The sequence below is a fragment of the Schistocerca cancellata genome, chromosome 2 (genome assembly GCF_023864275.1).
Source record: "Schistocerca cancellata isolate TAMUIC-IGC-003103 chromosome 2, iqSchCanc2.1, whole genome shotgun sequence".
Lineage (NCBI taxonomy): Eukaryota > Metazoa > Arthropoda > Insecta > Orthoptera > Acrididae > Schistocerca > Schistocerca cancellata.
This window is the reverse complement of record NC_064627.1, coordinates 585872584-585899655: the sequence shown is the minus strand read 5'-3', so window position 1 is coordinate 585899655 and position 27072 is coordinate 585872584. Positions and strand designations below refer to the sequence as shown.

The 27072-nt window shown below is 36.2% G+C and overlaps 1 protein-coding gene across 1 annotated transcript in view; it reads left to right on the top strand.

Annotated features, from left to right (window-relative positions):
- Nucleotides 1-8391: 8391 nt before the first annotated feature.
- The window catches only part of LOC126162200 (sodium/hydrogen exchanger 9B2-like), a 101086-nt gene continuing 82405 nt past the window's right edge, over nt 8392-27072 (top strand). Inside the window, exon 1 of the mRNA XM_049918538.1 lies at nt 8392-8514. Coding sequence (XP_049774495.1) covers nt 8409-8514 — 106 coding nt within the window. The 5' untranslated portion in view covers nt 8392-8408. The remainder of the gene's footprint in view (nt 8515-27072) is intronic.

Here is a 27072-nt window from a genome sequence, read left to right as displayed (position 1 = left end):
CTATTTACGATCCTAAATTTTTGTAAGACTTTGAAAATTCAGGCTCAGAACCCTTGAAAACATATAGGGAGCTTGTTAAAAAAACTTCTGCAAAACTTTCCGCTATTTGACGTTTTAGAGCACCATTTGACTAGACTATTGTGCTGGAGCACACATTTGCATTTAGTGACTTACTATATACATATTTAGAAGCTTTTAAGCATATTGCAAATACTGTCCTCAAAGTGTAACATGTAACATGCATTTGAAACTGTCCAATATATACTGAAATCTGTGGAAATATAGCCTCAGCATAAAATATATGAGGGTACTCTCACTACAGTTAATCTGTTGGTCATATCATATTAGCGAAAAAGTACATTTACAACATAAAACTGTGTTATACTTTGTCAGGCTTCAGTAAAATCAATCAACTCAGTGGCAGAGGATCAGTAATTTACTACATACTCCTTTGTAACATATGTCTGAGTAATGAGACACAAGACTGATGCTGCATATTTTGTAACTTCCCAAAATATTATTCAGTTAATGTTGGTTGTCTTCCAATTAGGAGTCATTTGAGGCCACACATCCAGTTTAATTCCATCCAGTGATCAAGACATTTTTGCCTTTAAATCATATTACTATGTGTTGTGCAGCGTATTTCATGTATGACTCTCTTTTCTCTCCTTTCCTGTTCTATCTGTGTATGGCACAAGTGAAAGCGACTGTTGGTAAATCTGTGTAAGAGCTCGGATTTCTCTGATATTGCCATCATGGGTAATTCATGAGATATATATATATATATATGGGATGAGATAATACCGCAATAAATTGTAGTAAGATGTGGCTGTGTTTGGAACATACATGAGCAGAATTTTAACAGTAAATCTGTCCATAATGCACACTGCTTCTCTTGTAGCATTTGTCATTGGACTCAGGTGATCCTCTAAGTGATATTATCACACATCATCAACAACCAACGATGAAAAGCGCAGATCTTTTGTGAACTCCTCTATTAACCCTATCAGATAAGGGTTGTAGACTTATGAGCAACGCCCAAGAAGTGGTCAAACCTCCATTAGAGGCAAGTTACGTTTCCTTAGGGTTCTTTCAATGTGTCTCAGTCCAGCATCTATCTTCTAAACGACTTGCCTCATGTAATAGTTACCCTTTAAACGTGTCCAAAGGCATACAAGTAAATTTTTAATGTTTGTGATTGTTTCCATTGTTTTATCTCCAATCTTCTAACCAAACAATAATGTGCAGCATGTTACATCTTCATGTGCTTAGGGTTAACAATCAGTTGCTGCACCAAGCTTTCATATATGAAGGGATCCAGACGTATATGAACAGTAATATTCATATAAGACTCCTTCAGGGAATACCAAAGGCTAATTTTAATTTCTGTCTTTTAAGAACAACTTACTGATTTCTCATTTTCTTCTGGGTAGGCAACACAAGAAACATATCATTCCAACGGACTGCATTTTAAAATAATGAGATGAAAACCATGTATCCACATCTGTTGTAGATGGAAATGAAAATGGGTCATACCTTGAAAATAGTAGTACTGAATAAAATGTTTTAAAATATAGCCCAGTAGAATGATGTCTTTCCTGATACCAGTTTCTGTTCACTAGGATGGCTTCAGTCTAGTCGCAATGTTGGTCCAATAGCCCCTAAGTTTATATTTTGTTCATCAAGCGATAAGGTATAATTGTTTTTAATTTATAATGAGAACAGTCTCGAATTTCCTTAAAGAGAATAGACATTAATATTTCTTATTAACTTGCTCTTTATTTTCATATATTGGGATGGGAGTCATTGTCTCAGCAGCCATAGAAATTTATACATTTTATGATTTATTTTATTCAGTATCTAATCTATATTCCGTTCTAGAAACAACTGTTAATTTACTAAAGACAAAAGTATGTATCTGGACAAATTTCATTACCGTAACTGGAACAATGTAACTGTAGCAGCACAGTATTTATTAAAATATTTTAAATTGTGTAGAGATTTATTTGGGGATGAATTAATCAGTGAGGCGAAATGATTTGGAAGTTAGCATATTACTTTTCCCAGTATAGAAATGCAGATGTTATACCTGTGCGACAGCTGAAGTGAATACTTAAATGAGATATTCTATGTCTTTATTTTACTGAGTTTAATTTCAGATTCATAAGCATTCACGTATTATTATTGCATATCATATCTCTTGTGCTAGTCATTTTTATTGCTTACTGCCATCCTTAAACCTCACTTTCCATAGACATAATTTCTTACATTTGCATCCCCCTCACCACCATCTCCACTCGTGTAGGCCATCTTACATGTGGAAACAACAAACTTACACACTGACATGCCAACTTCCACATGTAGTCATGTAAGTTGAAAGACATTCTACTTCCTTGCAAAATGTAGCTTCCTTTCACTGTCACCTATGAGCTTCAGCAACTGGTCATAGGGTGATCTGCTCTGGTGCATTCGACAGCACATATCTAGAATATTGTTTTTGTTTCTGTGAAAAATTAGTGCCATGCCAGAATAATAGGTAAAGTCTTCAACTAAGTAAAAAAATACTTTCTAAAGTGGTAAATTGTTCTCCAGAAACGTGACAGGAACATCTTTCTAGCGTTCAGCAAATCTTTATAATCACATATTTGTAATAGAGTAAGACAGCATCGTTTGAAGTGACAAAATGGATTAAAAACTGTTGTAACTGAGAGTGTAGCCTTGTTCTTCACAACAGTCGATACCACAAAGATAATTTTTTGCTGTAGTTATTGAGTGTAAATATTATGGTCAAATGAAAATGTATTTGTGACTTTACAGATTTAAAACTACTCATGACCCTCTTTAAAATCGATGAAGTATAAACAGTGTTCATATTGACGCTATCATTGGGTAATGATTTTTCTGCACAGTAATACAAAGTTTGGTTACTAAATTAAGTACCACATCAGTATTTATTGCACCTATGACATATAAGAAGCTTGGTTAATCCTGAAAATGGAAACAAAGCTGAACTGTTGAAACAAAAACCTTACTTTCTGGTGTAACTTCAGTGCATTGTAGATAAATTAAAATTTACAATTTTGGAATACAATACATATTGCACTGTCTCCAGTTGACATACATTTCAATGTTAATTGTAATTTAATTCGAGCTAGCATACCAGAAATATGTGTCAAACAGATTTCCATATTGATTATATTCTTTCGAAAGTGATTTTCGAACGAAACGTCGTCCTCAACAGATCACTTCCTTACTAGTGTCCTGTATGTTCCCAAACAAACCCTACGAGTGCTCTTTCCCACACCCAACATTTATTATGTCTGATTGTTGTTCATTGGCTTCACTATAAGTTCTTTGGCTACTGCATGAATAATTTCACTCGTCGCCATCTTGAAAGTTGCGTAAGTAGCACTTCCAACTTCTGATGAGTGGAAACGGTAATGATGTAAGTGTGGTGGTGGGGGGATGCAAGTGTAAATAGCCCCACACATGAGCGACAGATCGCAGCGATCCACTGCATGCGATATCCCTCAGAATGATTTACCAGGCGGTTTTAGTCAGTATTATGAACATCACTTTGGCTATGGAAAATGAACTACAGTGTTTAGCAGAAGTCACAATTGATTTCCATGTCCATACAAATATTTGCCAAACATTAATTTAAAATAAATGAGAATTATAATTTATTAAACTTACTTTGAAATGCTTTTCTTGAGAACTGTAGGCTACTTCACAGAATATATTACATTTCTCAGTGACGCCAAATGGGTTGTGTACTTCTTTTCAGTGTGTAAGTACAATTCGTTTTACATTTATTAGTCCTTAATTTCCTTATTTATTCATTAATCTTGTACTTTAACTGCAAATGTTTACACAAATTACTCAGTGTGTCAATAGAAATGTTGTCAATAGCAGCTCTATTGATTACCATAACCGTTGTTATAAATTGTATGGAGGAGAATTAGATCTTATGAAACGATAGGTAATTTAAGAACAACTATATAATAGAATCTCACTTAACATTTAAACTGAAATATCCTCTTAACATTACAGTACAATAAAGACATAATATGTCAGTCTACTTCGAAGTTGAAGTTTTTAATAATGCATATTGTTATTTCATAAATAACTTAAAATCATAAGATGGAGTCCACTGAATAGTGACTACGAACTTCCCACCAATTCTACTGCCACAGCACAAGCTTCATAATGCTAATTACTGAAAAATCGGGACCCGTCTTTTGTATTACTTCTTAATATAAGTGACAACTCTGGCTTCCACTTCACTTGTCAGAGTAGTTTGTTGTCCCTGGATGTCAATAAATGCTACTCAACGTGGGCGAAGTGACACGAAATGTAACTCCATCACCATGCTTAATAACTAGAGAAACTGGTCGTAGCTATGTTGCCACACACCACTGCTAACCAGCCTGGCAGCCATACTGTGCTCATGGATTGCATTCAATCCACCAGATTGCCTGGGATTTCCATGTGACCAGCACCGTGCGAGGTGGCGCAGTGGTCAGCACACTAGACTCGCATTTGGGAGGATGGTGGTTCAAACCCGTGTCCGGCCACCCTGTTTTAGGTTTCTCGTCATTTCTCTAAATTGTTTCAGGCAAATGCCAGGATAGTTCCTTTGAAAGGGCACAGCCAATTTCCTTCCCCATGCTTCCCTAATCCAATGGTACCGATGACCTCACTGTTTGGTCCCCCTCCCCCAAATCAACCAACCAAACAACCAACCACGCGACCAGAGAGCAATGACCGATCGCTGTGATTTGCCCACACACTTGCAATCTATGAAGCAATTGGTTGCCCATGTGATGGATTGCTGCGATCCATTGCTTGTGTATGGCATCCTTCAGAAAGTCATGCCTATGGAAACCCGGCTTCACATTACTGTTTTTATTGTTGCTACTATCACTACTACTATACAAACCAGTGGATGCAGATCATTTCATGGTACACAGCTGATCGTTTCGTAGATCCCACGTCTGTGGGCAAATCGCAGTGGTCACCAACAGTCTTCATGACTAATTCTCACAAAATGGAAGAAATGTTATGACTCAAAAAATCTAATCGCCTTGCTGTATCTAATGCTGCAATAAACATTCTGGAAAATGACAAGGACACTGAAAATCTTCGCCGGCCACTTGGCAAAATCACAGCCATCTGTAGGCCTATATGCAGGGAGCATAATATGATGCGCCATATCGTTTTCGTAACTTATTTATTACGATAGGTTTCCACACATCAGTAGACTGGCCTGCGAGGTGCTGGTGGTGATGCATGTGAAAGTTTTCGTTAACTGTGTGTTAACTGTGTGCTTTACATTTTCTGTTTCACAAATTTTTGGGATCTAATTATTAGGGCTACACTTTCCCTCTGATACATTCTACTCACGTTTAACGTTTTACTGAAATTTCTGTTTATTTGTCATGTTTCACATTCACTTTGATTTCATTCTCTGTGCCTCGAAATAATAATAATGGTACTGTAATATTTTGTTTGCCACTTCATATCATACTTCCACGAATTATTGTTTTCAGAGAAATAAAAATGCCTGAAGTAAGTAGCTGCCAGTAATCTTATTTATTCACATTTTCAGGTATATCCTCCGTGGGATAGGAAATGGATATATCACTCCACATTTAGGGAAGGAGGAGCAGGAGTGGCTTTTGACAGAATTAAAAGCCATAGTGCCGCCTGTGCAGTCCTTCACCAAGACTCATCATCAGGTAGCATTCATCTCGTGCTAGATGAGGAGAACCCAACAGAATTCACCCAGCTAGCACTCAAGCTTATTTCAAGGTGGATATTGAGTTTAGGTTCAGTTGAAAATTCAAGATTGAAAAATCAACCTGTTACACAGCTTATTTCAGGGTGGATATTGAGTTTAGGTTCAGTTGAAAATTCAAGATTGAAAAATCAACCTGTTACACAGTTTACATCAAGCTGTAAAAATTTAGCTTGAATTAAAATAATTTTCCCAAGCTTGAAATAAACTGTAATTTCCCTGGAAGGCTGTACAGCAGATGCACGTGCAGCATAGCTTCCATAGATGTCCACGGGAAGCGCCTTGCACTGACTCTGCTAGGTTTACGGCCATTTTACCTTTGTGACACGCGCTAATGATTGTTGACTGTTGTGAAGTTTGTTTTATACTGGAAAATAGTTCGGTAAGTGTGTGGCGTCTCGTGCCTTACTGCTACACCGGGCCTGAAGAGGATATATAGTGTATTACAGGTATGTTGGTGCATTTTTCTCTAGTGGTACGTTAATATTACAAATGTTAAATACTATTACGTAACATAAGGAAATATCATATTCTTTTACATAGAAAAATTGAGCCTGGATGAAAGTGAAATGAATTACCAGCTAAGAATACATATTACAAGTTGTTCAGCAAAAAGAGATCATTTTAAACTAGCTCTCTAGTACGTGGCACCAATAAATTAAAACTTAATGTTATTTTAAAAATCTCGCCTTTTTATAAATATCGCTCTATTACCTTTGTATACTTGTAAGTACTCACGTGTGTCACACCATGAATCAATAATCGTGAAGTGCAAAAAGTTTCTTTGTGAATACAAATAGTAATGACATGGTGAACGGGAAAAAGTACATCAAGAACCAGTCACTACATAGGTGTCAGTCTTTTATATTTACGTAGCTTTGACTGCTCTTCAATTGCGGTAATATGAAATTTCTTCCCGTTAGTATGACAGTCTTACACAAAGTAAACCTGCTCAAAAAATTCAAGTCAGAGAAGTCTTAAAGTTGGGGCACCAGTAAAATCAGAGTTGCAGTCTGTTATTACGCCATCAGTCTTGAGAGATTTTGTTGAAGCCGTTAATTCTTTCTGTGGTGATGGACACAAAATTTCTTGTGACTCATGCTTGGCAAAAGTTAAGCATATTCATAATAAGCGTAACATTACTTTTCATATAGGTTAATCAGTTTCAATTTTTTACATTTGTTATGTTTAGGTGTGGCTAACATTTTCTTTTACCTGTTACAGGATCATTATACCAGCGGAAGTCAGCGAAATTTGATCCTGCTCTGGTCTGTGTGCTGGGGCCGGAAGGGCGTCAGAATAATTAAATTTTGAAATAAAACAATTTTAAACACTTTGAAAATAAAAAATTTTAAACATAAATGTCTTGATAATTTTTTCACACAATTTCCATTCTGATATTTATTTAATTAATTAGGTTCAATAAATTCAGATTAATAATTATATAGCTTAAAACAAGCTGTACATACCAGGCTGTATTCCATGTGTGTAGATACAGCTGGAGCCAAACTTGATAAGTGAAGCTTGAAATATAGCTTGAACTCTGCCAACTTTGATGTTTGTTTCAAGCTTGAATCCAACTAACAGGTCTGAATATTCCAGCTTTGATCAAACTTATATACTTGAACTTTACATCTGGAAACAAGTTTGAAACCGGCTTACTGTGCTATCTGGGCACACAACAGTCGACAGGACGACTAGTGAAACTTTTGATGACGCTTGCCTATGTCACTGTGACGTAGGGCTCTACTCACCTAGCTTGAGATGAATGCAGCCCTCATTATTGCCATCAGTCCAGGGATAAGATTAATGCCAAATTAGGGCAAGTGTTTTGGAAGATGATACTATGCATCGTCGTACTGGTACATATAGGGCGTCTTTTGAAGATTCCTCCGACTGCAAAACGGGGTCTCTCGCACGCTCAGTTTCGTTCCACAGAACATTATCTTTGTAAACCATTTCACCCGGCACCTGACGATGGCGAACAAGCTAAATGAGAAAAGCGTAATACACTCATTATCTCTTTTTAAATAATGAAGTCAGTCATTTGTATTCATGGTAGGCATTACAGTAAAACTGTTGCCCTAATTCAGAAATATTGATTGGATGACAGCCATGAAGACTCATGCGAGTACAAGTTGCGCGGCCTCCTTTAAAACCTGAAGGAGGTAGCAAGCCGTCACACAAACAAATAAATAAAATGCTATTACGGTCCTAGGCAGACTTCTCGAGAGGCGTAATAAGAATAAAATTTGGAGAAGCATTGTGCATACTGATGCCACTTGCCAGTATATATAAAAAAGTCTGCAAACTTTATATAGGCCAAATGTTCAATGATGATAGTAATTCTAGTGTAAATGATGAAGTTAATAAATTAGAGTGCTAAATAACACCAGGTGTTTTTGATCGCTCCTAGTTCAAAATCAGTCGCTCGATATATAGTCGATCAATCATTAGTTTTGTCTTTTTTTTTTTTTTTAGGGTAACTTTGGATTTAAGAATTTGTTGTGGAATGAGCTCATAAGAAAGCAACTTATTTGTACAAGAAAGAAGATTTGTTTGGTAAGTTGGCACAATCGTTCTAAGTTGAGGTGAAATCACATGGAACATGGTACCTACAGCCGATAAAATTTCTGACCGAAACCCCAAGCAGAAGTACACTGACGCAGACTTCGATGGGATCGAACGTGTCCAAGATAGCTTACTTTCTGTCGGTAACTGAAGTTTACATTTTGTGTGTTCGTCCACAGAGTGACTACACTTCATTTTTATTTGAGTCCCCACTTTGTTAGGCTTTCTGTTATATTGTGCAACAGCATGTTTGTGAACTTGAGTAGACCTTTAAATGTGAAATTGTTCCTGTGTCATTAATTCAGAACAGCGTTATTTTCATCATTAGAAGCACAGATTTATGGAACTAAGTTCATGAAAATTTTAACCGTTTCATTCGCTGACTGCGTGTATTGTAGTGGTACCTAGTTATTGTGGTACCTAATTTGTACGAATGGAACCAACACATGGCACTGATTAGTGTTCGCTATTTGTAAACAAAGGTTTAATATCTGCAGATATTACGTCTCCGGAGTAGCTGAAACTCAAACGATGTTCGGAATCGGAATGTTACTTTACAGTCGGTAGTTTTTCTCCGGTTTTACGTAAAACAAAATATAAACATGCAGTTCAGTATGTTAATGATATTTATGTGTGATTGAGAATTGATTCATTCAAATTTATTATGGCAAGTATAATCTTTCTAAAATTCTTCATAAATCTTTCATGAAGCTCTTCTTTCCTGCCTATAGAGAGAGCTGTTGGCCTTTCGAATTGTCACTACAGTTTGTTCTTGCTGATACTCAAACACCGAAATAAACGTTTTCATATATAAGGGTGGGAGGGAGGGAAAGGCACAGAGAATAAGTCAGTGCTGCTTGGCAGCTTCGTTTTGAGTGATCCTTCTAGCAGAATGGAGGAGACTTGCAGTTGATCTTCAAGTGAAACTTGTTTCACGTGAATTTTAGTGCTCGTCACGCATCAGTGACACAAATCAATGTTGGCACTATCATTGCATACATAAAAACATGTTAAATAAGATTATTCCAACAGATGCATCTTTTTATGTATGAATAAATTAGTTCCATCTTCTGTATGGATACTTGATCATGTTTGAATCTAAGAATTATAGTATAAATTCAAGCCACACTTGCAACCATTGTAAGGCAGTTTTGTTGATAGATGATGGCTATCTTCCAATACCACATATTTTGATGCAATTTCTGAATTCTCTTGAATGATGTTATATCATACTTTGCTTCTATGTACTTATGCAGTGTGTACCTTGAACTGAGTCCCATTGTGTATAGAGAGACTTTGGGAAGAGTCAACAAATTATCAGCTGTGCCGTGTTTTCTTCCATGTATCAGTCTACCAATTGATTTTAATTTGGCCCCATTTGATTACATTATGCACAGTGTGTGATATATGGCAAGTCAACTTAACTACATATTAGTACAATATAAAACATCAAATTGGCAATGGGCCTGCTGCTGTTAATGTTGCTGCATAATTTTCCTCTTGAGTAATTTGTCTTAAGTTATTTACATACAACAATATTTTCATGTGTCTACAGTACATACATTACAATTAATAATAGCTTTCCTCACTTTACACACCACACACTAAAAATATTTTTCCATTAATTAATTTTTTAGAAGTTTCTGGAATGTTTTTTCACACATACTGCCATGTAGAATCCTATTTAACAGTATGTTTCTTGTTGTATACTGACCTGGCTACTTAATTTAAATGGTGATCTGAAGGCAGCTAGTACTGCAGATGCAGCTGGGAAGATCTATAGTAACCTCATTATTTCAACCCCAGTAGAGATTGGAGGGGAGAAAAACCCACTAGGTGACTGAAAAGTACCAACAATGAGATTTCTGGTAGAATATTAAAATAATGAGTTGACTTTTTATCTTCTCTCACTTTCTCCCGGAGCTGAGGTTCAATATACATTTTGTAATAGATTTGGAGTATCAAACTCAGGTTTCATTTCCTGTTCAAAAATGGTACGGAATAGCACAATTGTGTATCTGCTTTTTGTTTAGTGATTGTGGCACCTTGAAAGAACAAATTTTCCTCAGTTTAATATTATTTTGCAGGATCATATGAATTACTCAAGCTGAAAGGGTCAATCATACCTTTGTTTGATTACAACACACCCTAGTTTTCTTTATTTTTTTTTCTGTACTGCAATAGAATTCTCTAAATTGATTAATGAAGGAAGTCAACATGAATATAAAATTCCCATGAGGCTGAAGTTCTGAAACACAGTGAATAATCTGAACATTACAGTTTTTTTGTTCACCACTCTTACTTGTTCTGCTGTGTACATGTCTCAAACCATATGATCAACTTGTACAAGAAAACTGCTAGGAGAAGTTAGAGCTCTTGGCTACAGTGTAGACATGCACAGAAGAGTGTTTTGCCTCACTGGTACGTAGAGTAGGAAAAATTTCCTAGCACTTTTTGCACGTCTGGTTTCAAATTAATAGTGATAATATTGCCAGTTTGTTCAACATAGTTGAGCAATTGAATTGCACACTCCCATCTGGTACCAGGTAACAGCTTATTTTTACCTTGTTACAGTAGCAGTGTTTTTTTGGCATATGCCTTCCACATACATTGAAAGCATTTGGGAACCATCCTGACCAAGACTTCCAAACTCAGACTTGCAACTCATGAACACAGATTGGAGCTGGTTCCAGGAAATGTACACCTGGTGCAATAGTACTCAAAAAGTGCTCTGTTTGGTAAGGTGACTTGAGGGGTCCACAGGGAACCCTTGTGGCCCTAGTGTGTTAGCAAACCATTGTGGTGATTCAGTAGTGATAGCGATGTGTTGCTTTATCATTTAAATATGTCCAATCGTGAGATAGTCCATGACCTTTTACGGAACTGGGCTTAAGGTAGATGCTGGGATGGTTCCCTTGAAAGGGCACAGCCGATTTCTTTCGCCATCCGTTCCTAATCCAAACTTGTGCTCCATCTCTTAATGACCTTGTCGATGGGACGTTACACACTAACCTCCTCCTCCGTGAACTTTTTTGACAGTGCCCTTCATTGGAGGAACGCATATTCTTATTATTTGTGTGCATAGACATATTATACAACCTGTCAAATTGTGTGGTGTTTAGACATCTAGTCACTTTATTCCTGTGCCCAAACTAATTTGTGGCCTGCAATGTGAAACGAGCAAACGTACACTTCTGGGGTTGTGATTGCAGGATTAGCAAACAATGTGATACCAAGCTCACAAGCTGATGACATCATTAACATGCCAGAATAAGAGACTTAGAAAATGACAAATGGGTAACTAATGGATGATTCAGAAGTATTAGCAAATGGGTGTGACCTCCACGGGAATAGGGAGTTTTTGATGGCGAAATTGTTATTACTGCCTTGCAATCTTCTGATTAATTCGCTGTAATCTGCCATGAATTCCTCTCATGTCCCAACCAGTTCATCTCAGAGTAGGACTTCCACCTAATGTCTACAGTGTACCGCAAGTACTGCAGAAGTTATCCTTATTGTCTTAACACAGTCCTACTATCCAGTTCCTTCTTCTTGTGAGTGTTTTCCATGTATTTCTTTCCTTGCAAGGTCTGTTAAGAAACTCATTTCTTACATTATTGGTCCATCTAATTTTGAGTATCCTTCTGTAGCACCATGTCTCAAATACTTTGATTCTCTTCTTTTCTGGTTTTCCTACAATCCATTGTTCATTTCCACAAAATTCTCTGCTCCAGATGTGCACACTCTGAAATTTCTCCCTCAGATTAAGACAGATGTCTGATACTAGTAGACCTGTGTTGCAAGGCTGTTCTTTGCCCTCGTAGTACTGACCATCATGTGTTACTTTTGCTTCTAAGGTTGCAGAATCGCTTCACTACTACTACTACTACTACTACTACTACTATAACTTCTTTGTGGTCCCCAATTTTGATGTTAAGTTTATTGCCATCCTAATTCCTGCTATGCCTCATTACTTCAGTGCTCCTTTGGATTACCCTCAATTCCTAGTGCGGAGCATGCCTTGCAGTTCTTCCTCACTTTTGCTGAGGGTGCAGTGTTGTCAGCAAGTGTTGTTGTTGATTTACTTTCACCCTAAATTTTAATCTCGTCACTGAACCTTTCTTTTGTTGGGCTTGTTGCTCTGATGATAAAGTGGGAGCCTGGAAACAGTGTGGTTATGGGATCAAATGTCTGTCAGACACAAATTTTTCAGTCTGCCTGTACACTAGCCTTCACCTCTCAACATTGTGAAGATATTCTCTTTTCCTGGTAGTATTACTGTTGTAATTCAAGGGCACGCAAGTTACCAAAGTGGTGTCCAATTGAAATAAATTGCAATATGGCAGCTGAAGATCCCTCTTGAGGGGCTCCCAGGTATTCATGCCTTAAGAATTTACTTTACCTTTTTTTTTTTTTAAATTTCTATCATTGCGTCTTGGAAGCATAGATTGAATGGTGGGGGTCATATTCAGCATGTGTGTCCTATTCCATTTGTAATCAGAGCACTGTCTCTGTGGCCTTCCATTCTAATTTTTTCTTCTTATCTTCCCCTATAACTTACATCTAATTCCCTGAGAATTTTGTACATCACACACCATTTTAACTGCCAAACATTTTTCCAGGTTAACAAATTCAGTGAATGTGTCTTAAGTCGCTTTTCCTCTAGCTTGTAAATCAAATGTCAAATTTGCCATTATATTATTTTTGCTAAAGCAAAACAACCAAACTGGTAGTCATCTAAGTCATTCTTAGTGTACTTTTCCATGCTTCTGTTTGTTATTCTGGGTGCATGTGCTTTTAAGCTGATTGTGAGATAGTTCTCAAACTTATCTGCCCTTCTCTCTTCGGCATTGTGTGGATAATTTTTTTCTGAAAGTCTGTTAAGTTTCCAAATGAACTTGAATAGTCATTCAGTTTCCACTTTTCTCAATGATTTTACACATTCTGAAGGAGTGTTATCTACATCCAACTTATCTGATAGCAAATCTTCCAAGGTCCTTGTAAACTCTGACTTAAATACTGAATCTCTTATGTTTTCCATGTTGGATCTTCTTCTGTTACATCATCACACAGTACCTCTCCCACATAGAGACCTTCAGTGTACTGTTTCCACCCATCAGCTGCAGTTAACGATGCTCTTCCTCTTGCACGCTTAGTGTTGATAGCTATGCTTTTAATTTCACCAAAGGTTATTTTGACTTTTCTATATGTTAACTCAACACTTCCAGTAACCATTTTGTTTTGTCTTCTCGTTACTACTGCAGTGATTTTGCTTTTGCTTTCCTCACTTCCTCATCATTTTATTTATAAGTGACTTACATTGCTCTTTTTCTGTAATTTTTTTACTTCTTTCTTTAGCCAATCAGCTGGAATATTTCCTCTGATATGCAAGATTTCATTACAGTGACCTTCATTTATCCAGCATTTGTGTTTGGTGTTTTTACAGATATATAATATATTAAAAACTTCAAAATCAGGACCACAGTAGAAGGATTGAGATTTTTGCCAGAAGTGTAATTGTAACTAAATAAAGATTATCGTAATGCACATTTGTTGGCTTTGCAGCTCACAACCAAACTATCATCTTCCAACCTAATGTAGACTACACACACACACACACACACACACACACACACACACGGCATGATTTGTTCACTAGAAGTGTGGCTGCTGTGCCTCATAGTGAGGTGGTTCAAGATGGTATTGCTGCCCAAAATTTGCAGTTAGTTTTAGACTTCAAATTATTAAATGATGCTCTCATAAATTGTGACTTTGGTGAGCCCTGTTGTCAACATATTGGCTATAGCAGTTAACTCTGGTGGTGGTGGTGGTGGTGGTGGTGGTGGTGGTATTACTTGAATCGAAGGCTTGTGGTGTAACTTTACCACGGTGGCAAATGAAAAGCCTAACGCTTGCACAGTTGCATCAGGCACTCACAATGGGCCAGGATTAAATGCTGAAATTACGTCTTGCCCATACTGTGCTCAACTGTCAGCAATATGGCTTGTAACAGTAAATAAAATAATTTAATTTTCAGTTCTAAACCCCCGGTTTTATAGCCATGCCCAGTTTTGACGTTTGTCATCAAGTAGCCAGTCCTATTGTGGCTCTTGGTCTGTTAGGGTATATTTTCATTACTGATCTTCTGTGCTGGTGGGATGCAGAGTGTATATCTCCAATTGCATACTGTGCTTCGGGGACCACCACCTGCATTCTGGGCAGAGTGGTACGCCTATGTTACCCCTTCATTCCCCTCCTATTTCTCCTTGATTTTAATTCATTCTTATTGTATCTTGTGTATTTGGGCTTCCCAGGATTTGCCTTTTGTATCCTCTTCCTGAGGGTTATTCTTGATTTGACACACAGGATTAAGGGACTGATGACCTCTACATCTACATGGGTACTCTGCAATTCACACTTACGTGCTGGGCAGAGAGTTCATCGAACCATTTTCATACTACTTCTGTCATTCCACTCTCGAATGGCGCGTGGGAAAAAGGAACACGTAAATCTTTCTGTTCAAGCTCTGATTTCTCTTATTTTATTATGATGATCATTTCTCCCTATGTAGGAGGGTGTCAACAAAATATTTACGCATTTGGAAGGGAAAGTTGGTGATAGAAATTTTGTAAATAAATCTTGCTGCAAAGAAAACCGCCTTTGTTCCAGTGACTGCCACCCCAACTCGTGTATCATATCAGTGACACACTTACCACTATTGCACGATAACACAAAACAGGCTGCCTTCTTTGCACTTTTTCGATGTCCTCCGTCAATCCTACCTGGTAAGGATCCCACACCGCGCAGCAAAATTACAGCAGAGGACGGACAACTGTAATGTAGGCTGTCTCTTTAGTGGGTTTGTTGCATCTTCTAAGTGTTCTGCCAACAAAGTGCAGCCTTTGTTTCACCTTCCCCACAATATTATCTATGTGGTCTTTCCAATTTAATGTGCTCGTAATTGTAATTCCTAGGTAGTCGAATTGACAGCTCTTAGACTTGTGCAATTTATTGTATTTCTTTTAGTACCCATGTGGATGACCTCGCACTTTTCTTTGTTTAGTGCCAATTGCCACTTTGCACCATACAGAAATTCTCTTTAGATCATTTTGTAATTGGAATTGATCGTCTGATGATTTTACTAGACTGTAAATTACAGCGTCATCTGCAAACAATGTAAGGGGGCTGCTCAGATTATCGCCTAGATCATTTATGTAAATCAAGAACAGCAGAGGGCCTATGACACTACCTTGCGGAACACCAGATATCACTTCTGTTCTATTAGATGATTTACTGTCTATCACTAGAACTGTGACCTCTCTGAGAGGAAATCATGAATCCATTCACACAACTGAGACGATACTCCATATGCACGCAATTTGATTAATGGTCACTTCTGAGGAACGGTATCAGAAGCCTTCTGGAAATGTAGAAATATGGAATCGATTTGATATCCAATGTCGACAGCACTCAGTACTTCATGGGAATAAAGAGCTAGCTGTGTTGCACAAGAACGATATTTTCTGAATCCGTGTTGGTTATGTATCAATAAGTCATATTCTTCAAGGTGAATCATAATGTTAGAGTACAGTGTATGCTCCAAAATCCTACTGCAAATTGAGGTCAGTGATACGGGTCTGTAATTCAATGGGTTACTCCTATTTCATTTCTTGAACATTGGTGTGGCCTGTGCTACTTTCCAGTCTTTAGGAACAGACCTTTCATCAATTGAGCGGTTGTATGAGATTGCTAAGAAAGGTGCTATTGTGTCTGCATACTCTGAGAGGAACCTGATTGTTATACCATCTGGACTGGAAGACTTGCCTTTCTTAAGTGATGTTAATTGTTTCACAACACCTAAGATATCTACTTTTATGTCACTCATGCTAACAGCTGTTCTGATTTCGAATTCTGGAATATTTACTTTGTCTTCTTTCGTGAAGGAATTAGGGAAAACTGTATTTAGTAACTCCACATTAGAGGCACCATCAAGGTAACATTTCCATCGCTATCGTGGAGTGACGGTATTGACTGTCTTTTTCCCACTGGTGTACTTTACGTACGACCAGAATCTCTTTGGGTTTTCTACCATATTTTGAGACAATTTCATTGTGGAAACTATTAAAAGCATCTCACATTGACGTCCGCACTAAATTTTGAGCTTCCGTGAAACTTAGCCAGTCTTGGAGATTTTACGTTCTTCTGAATTTGGCATGCTTTTTTCGTTGCTTCTGCAACAGTGTTCTGACATGTTTTATGTACCATGGTGGATCAGTCCCATCTCTTATTAACTTATGCGGTATGAAACTCAGAGTTTGATCCCTTTAATTCCAACCAACCGACCATCTGACCTTCTGCAGCTAAATGAGCAGCTACTGGTCACCTTCTAGTATAAGGTTCAGTTACATTCTAAGTTGTGTGGCATCCTGAATTGTTCTATTTGCTGTGGCAACAGAAGTAGCTCTTCTCCAACACAGCAGCTATATCTGGTTCAGTAGATCTTGACTGTGTACACATTATTGAAGTTTCTAGTATCAAATTAACTTCATCTTTATTGTGGGGCGTGTATTAGGGTTCTTTTGTGGTCCACTCACAGATGGAACGTGGGAAGAGTGGCTACTAGCATGCCCCTGTTCAAGCTGTTCTTGAATTTTAACATGATGTTCATTTTAGTCCAATCTGATACATATCCCACGCACTAGACCTTAAAGTTGAAAAAATGTTTTGTTGGCAGTATATTTTGTAGACAAATAACATTTTCTCAAAATTGTATCTGTAAATTAAAGCCTAATTGCGATGAAACCTGTATGATTGTTCAGCTTTGTATTCCCAAAACTCTGAGCAAAATTTTAGAAATTGGTTGAAGATGTAAGTGCTGTCAAATGTTACCGAATTCTTCAAATCATTTATGGCTATTACATTGCCAGTCAGACAGTTTGAATGATAGTCATGTTGAAAATATTTAAGGCCTACTTTCATAAAATTTGGTTAATATTACTTAATACTTCTTCGATTAGGTCTCCTGTTGACTATTTCTATTTGATAGGTAAATATTTTTGCAGCACTCTTTTCACTTCTGTGTGAAGTTTAAATGTGTGTACAGCATTTACCAATAGTGGCTGCATTGAATTTTGTATAATTTGTTCATTGGTGATAATTGTTTCTCTTTTGGTGTTAATTTGTTTGAGAAGTGGGAATGAAATCAAGAAAGTCAGTTACTGAGAGTAAAATTGGCTGCTGTCCCATTTTCTTTGTTTCAGCACTATATATTTGATGAAAGAATGAGCAGATGTGTTATTTTGCTGCAAAAATTGATTCTTCCTTAGAATTGTTTTTTCTCGATTTTCACGGAGAAATCTTTTCAGCTTCAAATACGGGTAGTGCTTTGGTCACCTGGTTTTTCTTCTGTCAGAAATGTATTAACTCAGTGCTGCAGTTGCAGGAAAATGATTTGCATAATATTTTCTCCGCACATCATCGTTTGCAGTCTTAATGTTTGGATTACCTATTGTGTTAAGGGCTGCTACACTTGTGATTATCCCAAGAGTTGGCATAAACTCATGATATTTCATGAAAGATAATCTGCCTATGAGAATATTAGAATGTGATTACATGAGCTGGTGGTGATACTGAGTTCTTTTGTAAGTTGTCTAACACTTCCGCTGGTTAGTTTATAGGAGAACCTTCACTTATCAAAAGAATATAAGATATCAGTGATACATATAACAACTAATATTGCAATGATTGTAGTTTAGGTGCTGCATGAAGAATATTCAGGAACTGGAGGGACACATTAAGTAGCATTTAGCTGCTTGTAAGATTGTGCAGTGGTCTCACTGATTTTTTTAAAAAGAATCATGCAGTGCACTGCTCCTTGTGGTTGCACTTGCACACAGGTCATGAATACTGTTGTAGCTCAGTATTGAAAAGGCCATTACTGAATAGGAAAGGAAGTTACTGAGATTTCATCCTGATGAGTGCCAACTAACTGTTAGTTTGCAATTTGAACATTTTGAACAAATCTTTAAAAGTATCAGAAATGAAAAACCAATGTTACACAGTATGGTGATAAGAAATGGTGCAGATGGAAGCAGGAGGTTCTTCAGGACATCTTAACATTTTCCTGCAAATATATATTAATAGCAGTACTAACGTGTTCGGGTCATTCCATGTCAAGTCACCCAGGCCTTGACACCAACCATGTCAAATTTTGATGAAACTTGGTACAATTACTTCTTTTATCATCCTGAAAGCACTTGTAAATTTTTTTGCTCTATCTCTTATAGTTTTTTATAAATTTTTTAAGTTTTTAGATTTGGCGTTGTTTCAGCAGTCGGAAATCATAACTTAAACGTGTCCTCACAATTAAAAAAATTTGTATATTAAAGAATACTCAAGATATCAGTATGAAATTTTGGAATAAGTTTGTGTCTTATATCTAAATGTTAAAAAAAATTACCATAAAGATATATTAAAATCTTCCAAATGAAAAAAAAAAATTTACAAGGTTTTTTTTTTACGGATGTTTAGTTTTACAAAAACTGCAATATCTAGAGTCTCAGACCTGATAAAAAGCTCAAATTTGTTTTAAAATACTCTTAATTGTATAGGCTATTAGATAAAAGAAAAATTATGTTCGCCTTTTAACCTGTTTAATAGTTAGCTAATTTTTAAAATAATATTAATTATATTTTAAAAATAGAAAGTACCAAGTGACGTAGACACCGAAAATAAGTTTTGTCTTCTTGGAGTAACAATGTACGCTTGGATTTTGTTTTGCTACTCCTGTGTTTTGCAGTAAAAAATTATTACAGTGTTAAATAGTGCTTGGATAGTATTTAATAAGTTTATTTGAACTTTCAGTAAGTACTGTTACTTAGTTTACAGGGATTCTTTTCCAATATCCTATAAAAGTAATCAGAACAGTAATCAGACCAAAAGTGAAATCAGTATGTCAAATATACAAACCTGTAGCGTAGGGTTATTTAAAAAATCTGACTGTTTCCAAACAACCTACACACCTTCAAAAAAGTTACAACCGGTATCTGAATTGAGTGAGGAAGAAAAAGATTTGATCCACTTACGATCTGGAATTAATCTGTGTGAATTTAAGAATATATGTTCACACCACAGCTACTACTTTTTAAATGTTTTTGAAAAGTATCAAACATGTGTAGACCCACTAAAGAAACACAAAAAGCCCATCAAAAAATTGTTGAGAAGTGTAGGCTTGGATCTTTCTAAACAATTACTGACAAAAAATATTAGCATAAAACCTGGACAAAAGCTTTGCTCAACATGCCGTAACTTTTGTGAGGAAAAATTAAGAGTTGAAGTCAATGAAAGTGAAACAGATGATGAAGTCATGGTTGAATTAGAATCATTGGAATCCAGAAATGAATCCCTTGTACAAACAAACATTGCTCTTGATAATTTAGGTTTAACACCGATAAAGCTTCATGGCTTGTCAGAACAAAGTAAAGGGTCTTATTTTAAAAGGAAGGTTAGCAGTATTGAAAAGACTGCAAAAAAAGGTGGTTTCAAAAGCATTGAAATATGATGTACCAAGTTCTGATGATGACGAAGAAGATAAAAGTGTGGTTGAGAAAGCAAAGGATTTTGATGTAATGATTTCTCTTATGAAAGAGAAGATTTCAACTGTTGGGAGGTCTAGAAAAATCCAGATTCTGACCTTGGCTCCAGATTCTTGGAGTTGAAATAAAGTGATGAAAGAATTTAATGTAAGTGAGTACATGGTGCGACAAGCTAGAAAGCTAAAATCTGAAAATGGTATTTTGGAAACTCCTGGTAAAAACTCTTTCTGAAAAGACAGTAAGACTTGTAACAGATTTTTATGAAAAGGATGAAAGTTCCAGAGTGCTACCTGGAACAAAAGACAAAGTAAGTGTTCAAAAAAATGTGTACATGCAGAAAAGACTCATTTTGTGTAACTTGAGAGAACTCTATTATTCTTTCAAATGGGAGAACCCAAGGTAGAAGTAAGATTTTCAAAATTTTGTTTCTTGAGACCTAAATGGTGTATCCTTGCTGGTGCTGCAGGCACACACACACTGTATGTGTATGCAGTATCCACCAGAATGTTAAACTATTACTGGATGCTGTGAAAATTGAAGAATCTTATAAAGACCTAATTAAGATGAAACTTCCTGGCAGATTAAAACTGTGTGCCCGACCGAGACTCGAACTCGGGACCTTTGCCTTTCGCGGGCAAGTGCTCTACCAACTGAGCTACCGAAGCACGACTCACGCCCGGTACTCACAGCTTTACTTCTGCCAGTACCTCGTCTCCTACCTTCCAAACTTTACAGAAGCTCTCCTGCGAACCTTGCAGAACTAGCACTCCTGAAAGAAAGGATATTGCGGAGACATGGCTTAGCCACAGCCTGGGGGATGTTTCCAGATATAATAATATATATATCCAGATATAATAATATATAATTAAGATGCTTGTGTGCAACACGGAAATATATATCCAGATATAATAATAATATATAATTAAGATGCTTGTGTGCAACACGGAAAACCAAAACTGCATGCTACATCATTGCAACAGCTGTCCTGCAAATACTGCAGTTACTGAGTACTGAACTGAAAAACTAAGTGAAGATTATGATTTAGAAGAAGAAATTGTAATCAGTCAGTGGGTTAATACAGACAGGGCAGAAATGATCAAACAATCAGCAGCCTTTGAAAGATTGAAAGAAGACCTACCACCCAAAACAGCAATTATTGTGATGGATTTCAGTGAAAATTATTCCTTTGTTACACAAAATGAGATCCAAAGTTACCACTGGAATAGAGGTGGTTGTACTCTACACTCAGTTGGAGTTTTTTTAAGAAATGAGGAAAACAATGTTTTTGTTTCCAACCACTGTTTTGTGAGTGATGGCCAAGAACATGACACTGGTTTTGTTAACTTTGTACAAAAAGAAATTACAAAGTCGCTGTCATTACATCATACTGACATTGACTCAGTTCACTACTTTACAGATGGTTGTGCAGTACAAAAATAGAAACAGTTTTAAAAATTTGACTGAACACTTGAGAGACTTTAATTTGAAGGCCCAACACTCTTTTTTTTTGCAACAAGTCATGGGAAGTCAATTTGTGATGGCCTAGGAGGAACTATTAAAAGAATTTTAAGGAAAGCCAGTCTACAGCTTTCAGATGAAGAACAAATAATGACAGCAATCGATGTGTACAAGTTTTGTGAAAAAAATATTGAAAACATTCATTTTCACTTAATTGACAAAAAAGAGGCTGATTTGCTACAGTTAAAACTAGAAAAACTTTTTCAGCAACCCGAACCATTCCTGGAACAAGAAGTTTTCAGAACTTCAAACCACTTCCAACAGACAACCTTGAAATTAGGACTACAGTTAGTGTAAAACCCTCATTAGTCTTTTCTTTCCATTCTTCTTCTGATTGGGTTCATGTTGAACCATCCATAAATAGCTATGTGGCTGCAAATTATGATGGTAACTGGTACTTTGGACTGGTAAAAACAATATTCAATGATGAAGATGCAGAAATTCTATTTCTACATCCTTCAGGACCAGCTGCATCATTTTATTGGCCTGAAGATTCTTGCATAGTGCCTTTGGAGCACCTCAATCAAGCGGCACTGGAAGAATGTATTACTTCAAAAAAGACTGTATCAAAAGAACTGAAAGCTCTTGGATGAAGTGGAAAAACAGTTTGAATCAGCATTAATGTTTATTAAAAAGACAAAATTACTCAAAAAAATCAATGTTTCAAGCAATCAGTTGGGTTATACATAAGTGTCGTAAGTACACTACCTTTGTACATAATTCTAATGTAATCTACTAGATTTAATAAACATGTTAAAAAGCCATCATTATTTTTGTTTTATCAAGTAGCCTATATGTTTAAGAGTAAATTAAAACAAATTTGAGCATTCTATCAGGTCTGAGACTCTAGATATTGCAATTCTTATAAAACAAAACATCCGTTAAAAAAATACATATATTTTTTTTCATAGAAAATATTAATATATTTTAATAGTATCATTTTTATCTTCAAATATGTATAATAAATAAACTTGCTGCAAAAATTCATGATGTTATCAAAGTGTTTTTAAGATAAGCAATTTTAAAGTTTTGAATACAAATTAAATTTACCATTTCCGAAGGTTCGGAAAACGCAAAACATAAAAACTTTAAAAATTTATAAAAAAACTATGAGATATAGCAAAAAAAAAAAAAATTTGCAGGTGTTGTCAGGATGGTATTAGAACCATTTGAGCCAAATTTCATGAAAATCGAAGCAGGTGGGTGTAAAATTTATTTTTTATTGGGTGATTTGATATGGAATGACCCGTTCTTTAGAGTATTATTTTTAAAGATTACTTTTCTCTGTCGAACAGATTACCCCAGAAAGGTGTCAGTCCACCACTTTTCAACAAACTCTCCATGTAGACATAGACTCCTGAGTTAGGAATTCTTGGTGAGTAAGGAAATTCTTTTTGGATAAGTATATTTCCAACATTTCCCAGTCATTTAGCATGCACTGCTGGAAGGAACTGCACTGTTGTACCCACTGGAACTCAAATTATGATAATACTGCATCTGGTTGAAATGATGGCCACCAGTGATTTCTCATCTCTGTTGGTAGTTGGAAATTTGTTCACTGCCTGTGAGCTGTAAGTTACCATTGTGCCAGCTGCTAAGTTGATTGAGAATTGTAAAATGTGCCCATGGTGTGCCCATTGCAATAACAGTGAAAAGAGAACTGTTACTATTCAAATCATCACTTGTCGATATCAAAAGTGTTAAGATATAAGCTCTTCTCGGAGCCTGATCTGAATAGAATGACAGACAAGATAGAACCACTGTATGTCATCTGCCAGGACAACTGTCTGACATTTTTTTGTGTGTGAGACACTTGTAGAGGTACGAAGCTGTAATGGGCTCATAACCTGATGTGCGTTTTATAACTGAATGGTTCAGTGAGAAACATTCAAGCAAGTTCCATGTTACTGACAGTTATTGTGAATTTTATGGATAACACCAGAACGGAAGCTCCTGTTGACACGGTCATCAGAGATGGATTAGAAGAGGAGTTGTTGCAATCTTAGCTGTAGAACATGAGTAACATTACTAAGTGTGTACAGCATATTCTGTCTTTTAACTTACCAAATAATTACTAATCCACCAAATGTTGCTAGTTATAGCTAATTTTAATTGCTGTGAGCTAAAATGAGAGAGGGAACAAAATAAAGGAAGTGGAGAAGACATGAATAATCTGTCTTTCCTTCCTTCCTGAATGAAAGATGACTAATGTAAGCTAGTTGCTCGTATGTAACAAGCACAATGGTTATGTTGCTGCCCCATGCAGAATGGTTTTATGAGGAGATATATCTTCAGAACTGCAAACTAAAACATTTTTGCAAACATTTGAGATATAAATTCAAGCCACAGAAACCTCACCAAACAGTTTTTCTCACAGATTCAAAACAAACAATCTGAAGCAGATGCAGGCAGCAGTATATTCCAGACTTCGTTTAGAATATGGGTACTTACGCTTTTGTCTTTCGGTGATAGACTAGAGGAACAGCGTCTCTCAGACAAACGCACAACATGGACGAGAAAAGAACTCGTAGATGTACTGCCACAAGTGCAACTAAATAAGTAGGGAAAAATAGTGAAGGAACTAGATATGTCTGAAACTTTGAAGTCAGTAAATTGTTTGAATAAGTTAATTTAAAAGGTATGTTTTGAAATGTAATGATGAAAGCATAATATCTGAAGATGGGATTGAGAATCTGTGACTCCACTACTATAAATGTATTTTTGTGAATGTATATTTGTTAACAATTGTTAGGTAAAACTTGCTTCAGACCTTGATCATTTTAACACAACAGTCTACGGCCTTAGAAGACACACTTGTATTTAAACAGTAATAAAGATACCATAAGTTCAGTGATCTACTGCAAGAAAGAAAAAATGCTTGGATCTCTGTTAACAAGATACACCATCAGAATGCATGATTTACGGCTTCTTTTACCTTTAATTCGTTACTGCTTATATCAAAAATGAAACAATGGAAGAGCTGCAATACACGGGAGTGTGCTAAGAAAAAAAAAACACAAAGTTGTGGGAATGTGTCTTGTAAGAAATAATAGGGGATGTGAAAGTGTGAACTGCAAGAGCCAAACTACTATTGAGAGTTAATCTAGCAACTTACATGCACGAACACAACAACACACTGCCAAAGAAGCCCGAGACAAGTTAAATCATATATATAAATAGTTATACAACATTGTAGATAATTTGGTTTGCTGAAAACTCCTCACAACTTGACTGGAGAGCTGCACTTCAATAGAAGAAAATGTCTCCAAAATACTTTCTGCATGGAATAAATGAAACACACTTTAAAGTGAAAGACGAGTGGGCACGATGCATTTTACTGGCAGGGCAATTTGATGACTATAGACCAATGATCATGGCATTGTGAACTACAGTATAACAATAACAAGAGATGAAGTTTTTACAGGAATTGGAGGAAGAGCAAGAAGATACAGAAATACGAATTGTACCCAGGGGACTGACGTGCTATAGCTGTAATAAATATGGTCACATTTGCTAAAAAATCTCAGAAAAAAACATGTCTGTGGCATTAAATATGTGGAAACTATTGATTTTTCGTGAGTTTTGTTCTTGGACAGTAGAGACAAGATTATCTTTTCAATATGAATGTTTGTGTTCTAATTTGTGTGGACTGAAGGAGGCAAGATCAGTTGCAGACACTAAATGTTTTCTGAGAGTGGTAGGTGACAGCCTGAAAAAGTAATTTTTGTACACACTGTGTGATAAAAAGTAACGTAAAGAATGAAGAAATAATACATCAAAAAATGGTATGTTTGCACAAAAATAAAATGGAATGGCAGAAAGGTATATTGCAATCACTGTGTAAAAAAAAAAAACTAGATGCTTATTGTTTGCTGCAGGATTGTGAAAAATGTACTGTGGGTAAAGCTGTAATTCATAAATAAAAAAAAGCCTAAAAGGACATGACACTGGACCAATCATTTACCAGAAAGAAACCTGCCATTGGCACCAAAGTGTTTCATAGCGAGACCTATGTCTGTTCACCAAAAGCAGCAGATGTAAACAAGATAAAAAAAAATCAATGCTTACCAGTATTTTGAAGAGACCAGGCCATATCGGCTATTTCAACCCACCCAACAAAAAGTTAATAAATGCAAAAGATGTGCTGTTTAATAAATAATGTAATTCGAAAGAATAATGGTGCAGTAAGAACTTTTAAAAACTTTGTGGAACGGGAAAGGTTAATAATTGTATTTATGAAGTTCACCCCAGACAGACAAAAATACTTTATCTTCGCAGCAAATTTGAACATTTAGAAGCTTATAAAGAATTCCAAAACCACCAAGGATGTCTTGTTGTATGTCTTATTACACCAGACACACAAGATTCGTATGCCATTCTTAGAAGCAGCAGTTTTTTTAGCAAATTTTGTACAAGTGACTGCAGGCATTTAAAGTACAAATACAGCCCTGATTATAAAATTGAACATCGGAAATAGTTCTTACACAAGAAAAGAAGTAATACGCTCCAAGTGGATTTTTAAAACTTAAAAGAATCTACAGCACAATACCAGCTGCAAGGAACATCTAGTAGTCAGTGAGTGCACACAAACAAAAGGTATGCACTATGAAAAAATGTATGTCTCCAGTAAGCCAATACTGTTCACATAGATATATTTGGTTTAGTTGCTGGATATGATTTAGATAAGCACTATGTAGATATTACAGCATTTCTACAAAGCGACATAAAAGAACACATTTTAATTTAAATCCCAAAACTTGACTGTATCAATAAAACTGTTAAAAGTATCATGGAGCTTTCGAAGGAAAATTGTGGTTTAAAACAATTTAGTTGCAATGATAATGTTAAGCTAGGTAAAGTGCTGTTAAGCTTGAGCTTTAAAATATGTACAGTGGATCCATGTGTTGATCACAATAATAATGGAAGTGACATAGTAATTGATGCAGTTCATGTCAACAGGATAACAATATTTACTGATAATGTGCAAGTGAAGGAAAGATTAAAAAACCAAGATGAATAGCAATTTAAATGGAATAATTTAGAACTGTCAGATTTCTTTGTTGTGTTAATCATGAGTTTTAATAGGGAACTGTTATGGTAGATAAGTCTCATTATAGAGAATGTGACAAATATTCCATTGGCCGTTTGTCGTAAGCACAATTGGGCACAATACCTGACCTTCCATGTGCAATCACAGTTGTACGCTGCCCCACTGGAAGGCAGTTGGAATAACCCCATCATGAATTGTAGTCAGTGTCCATCATCTTCCACCAAGTGTGCTTCAATATTCACAAGATCATCATCTGTTGAAGTAGGAAAGTTGTCATGTATAATTATATTGTCTCAGTTTTTTGTGTTGTACTTGGTTTTTTAAATTGATTAGCTTTAGTTTTTGTTATGACTTTGTTGTATATTTGTAATTACTGTAATTAATTCAATGTCTTTGATATGAGAAATAAAAAAGTTAAAAAATCTCTTGAGAAAATGTCAATGGCTCAACCTTTTAACCACAAGTCGCATTTATGGCATGTACCACAACGTAATATTCCAAACTTCAGATCTTACTGCAGGATACTGTGCACATATAAA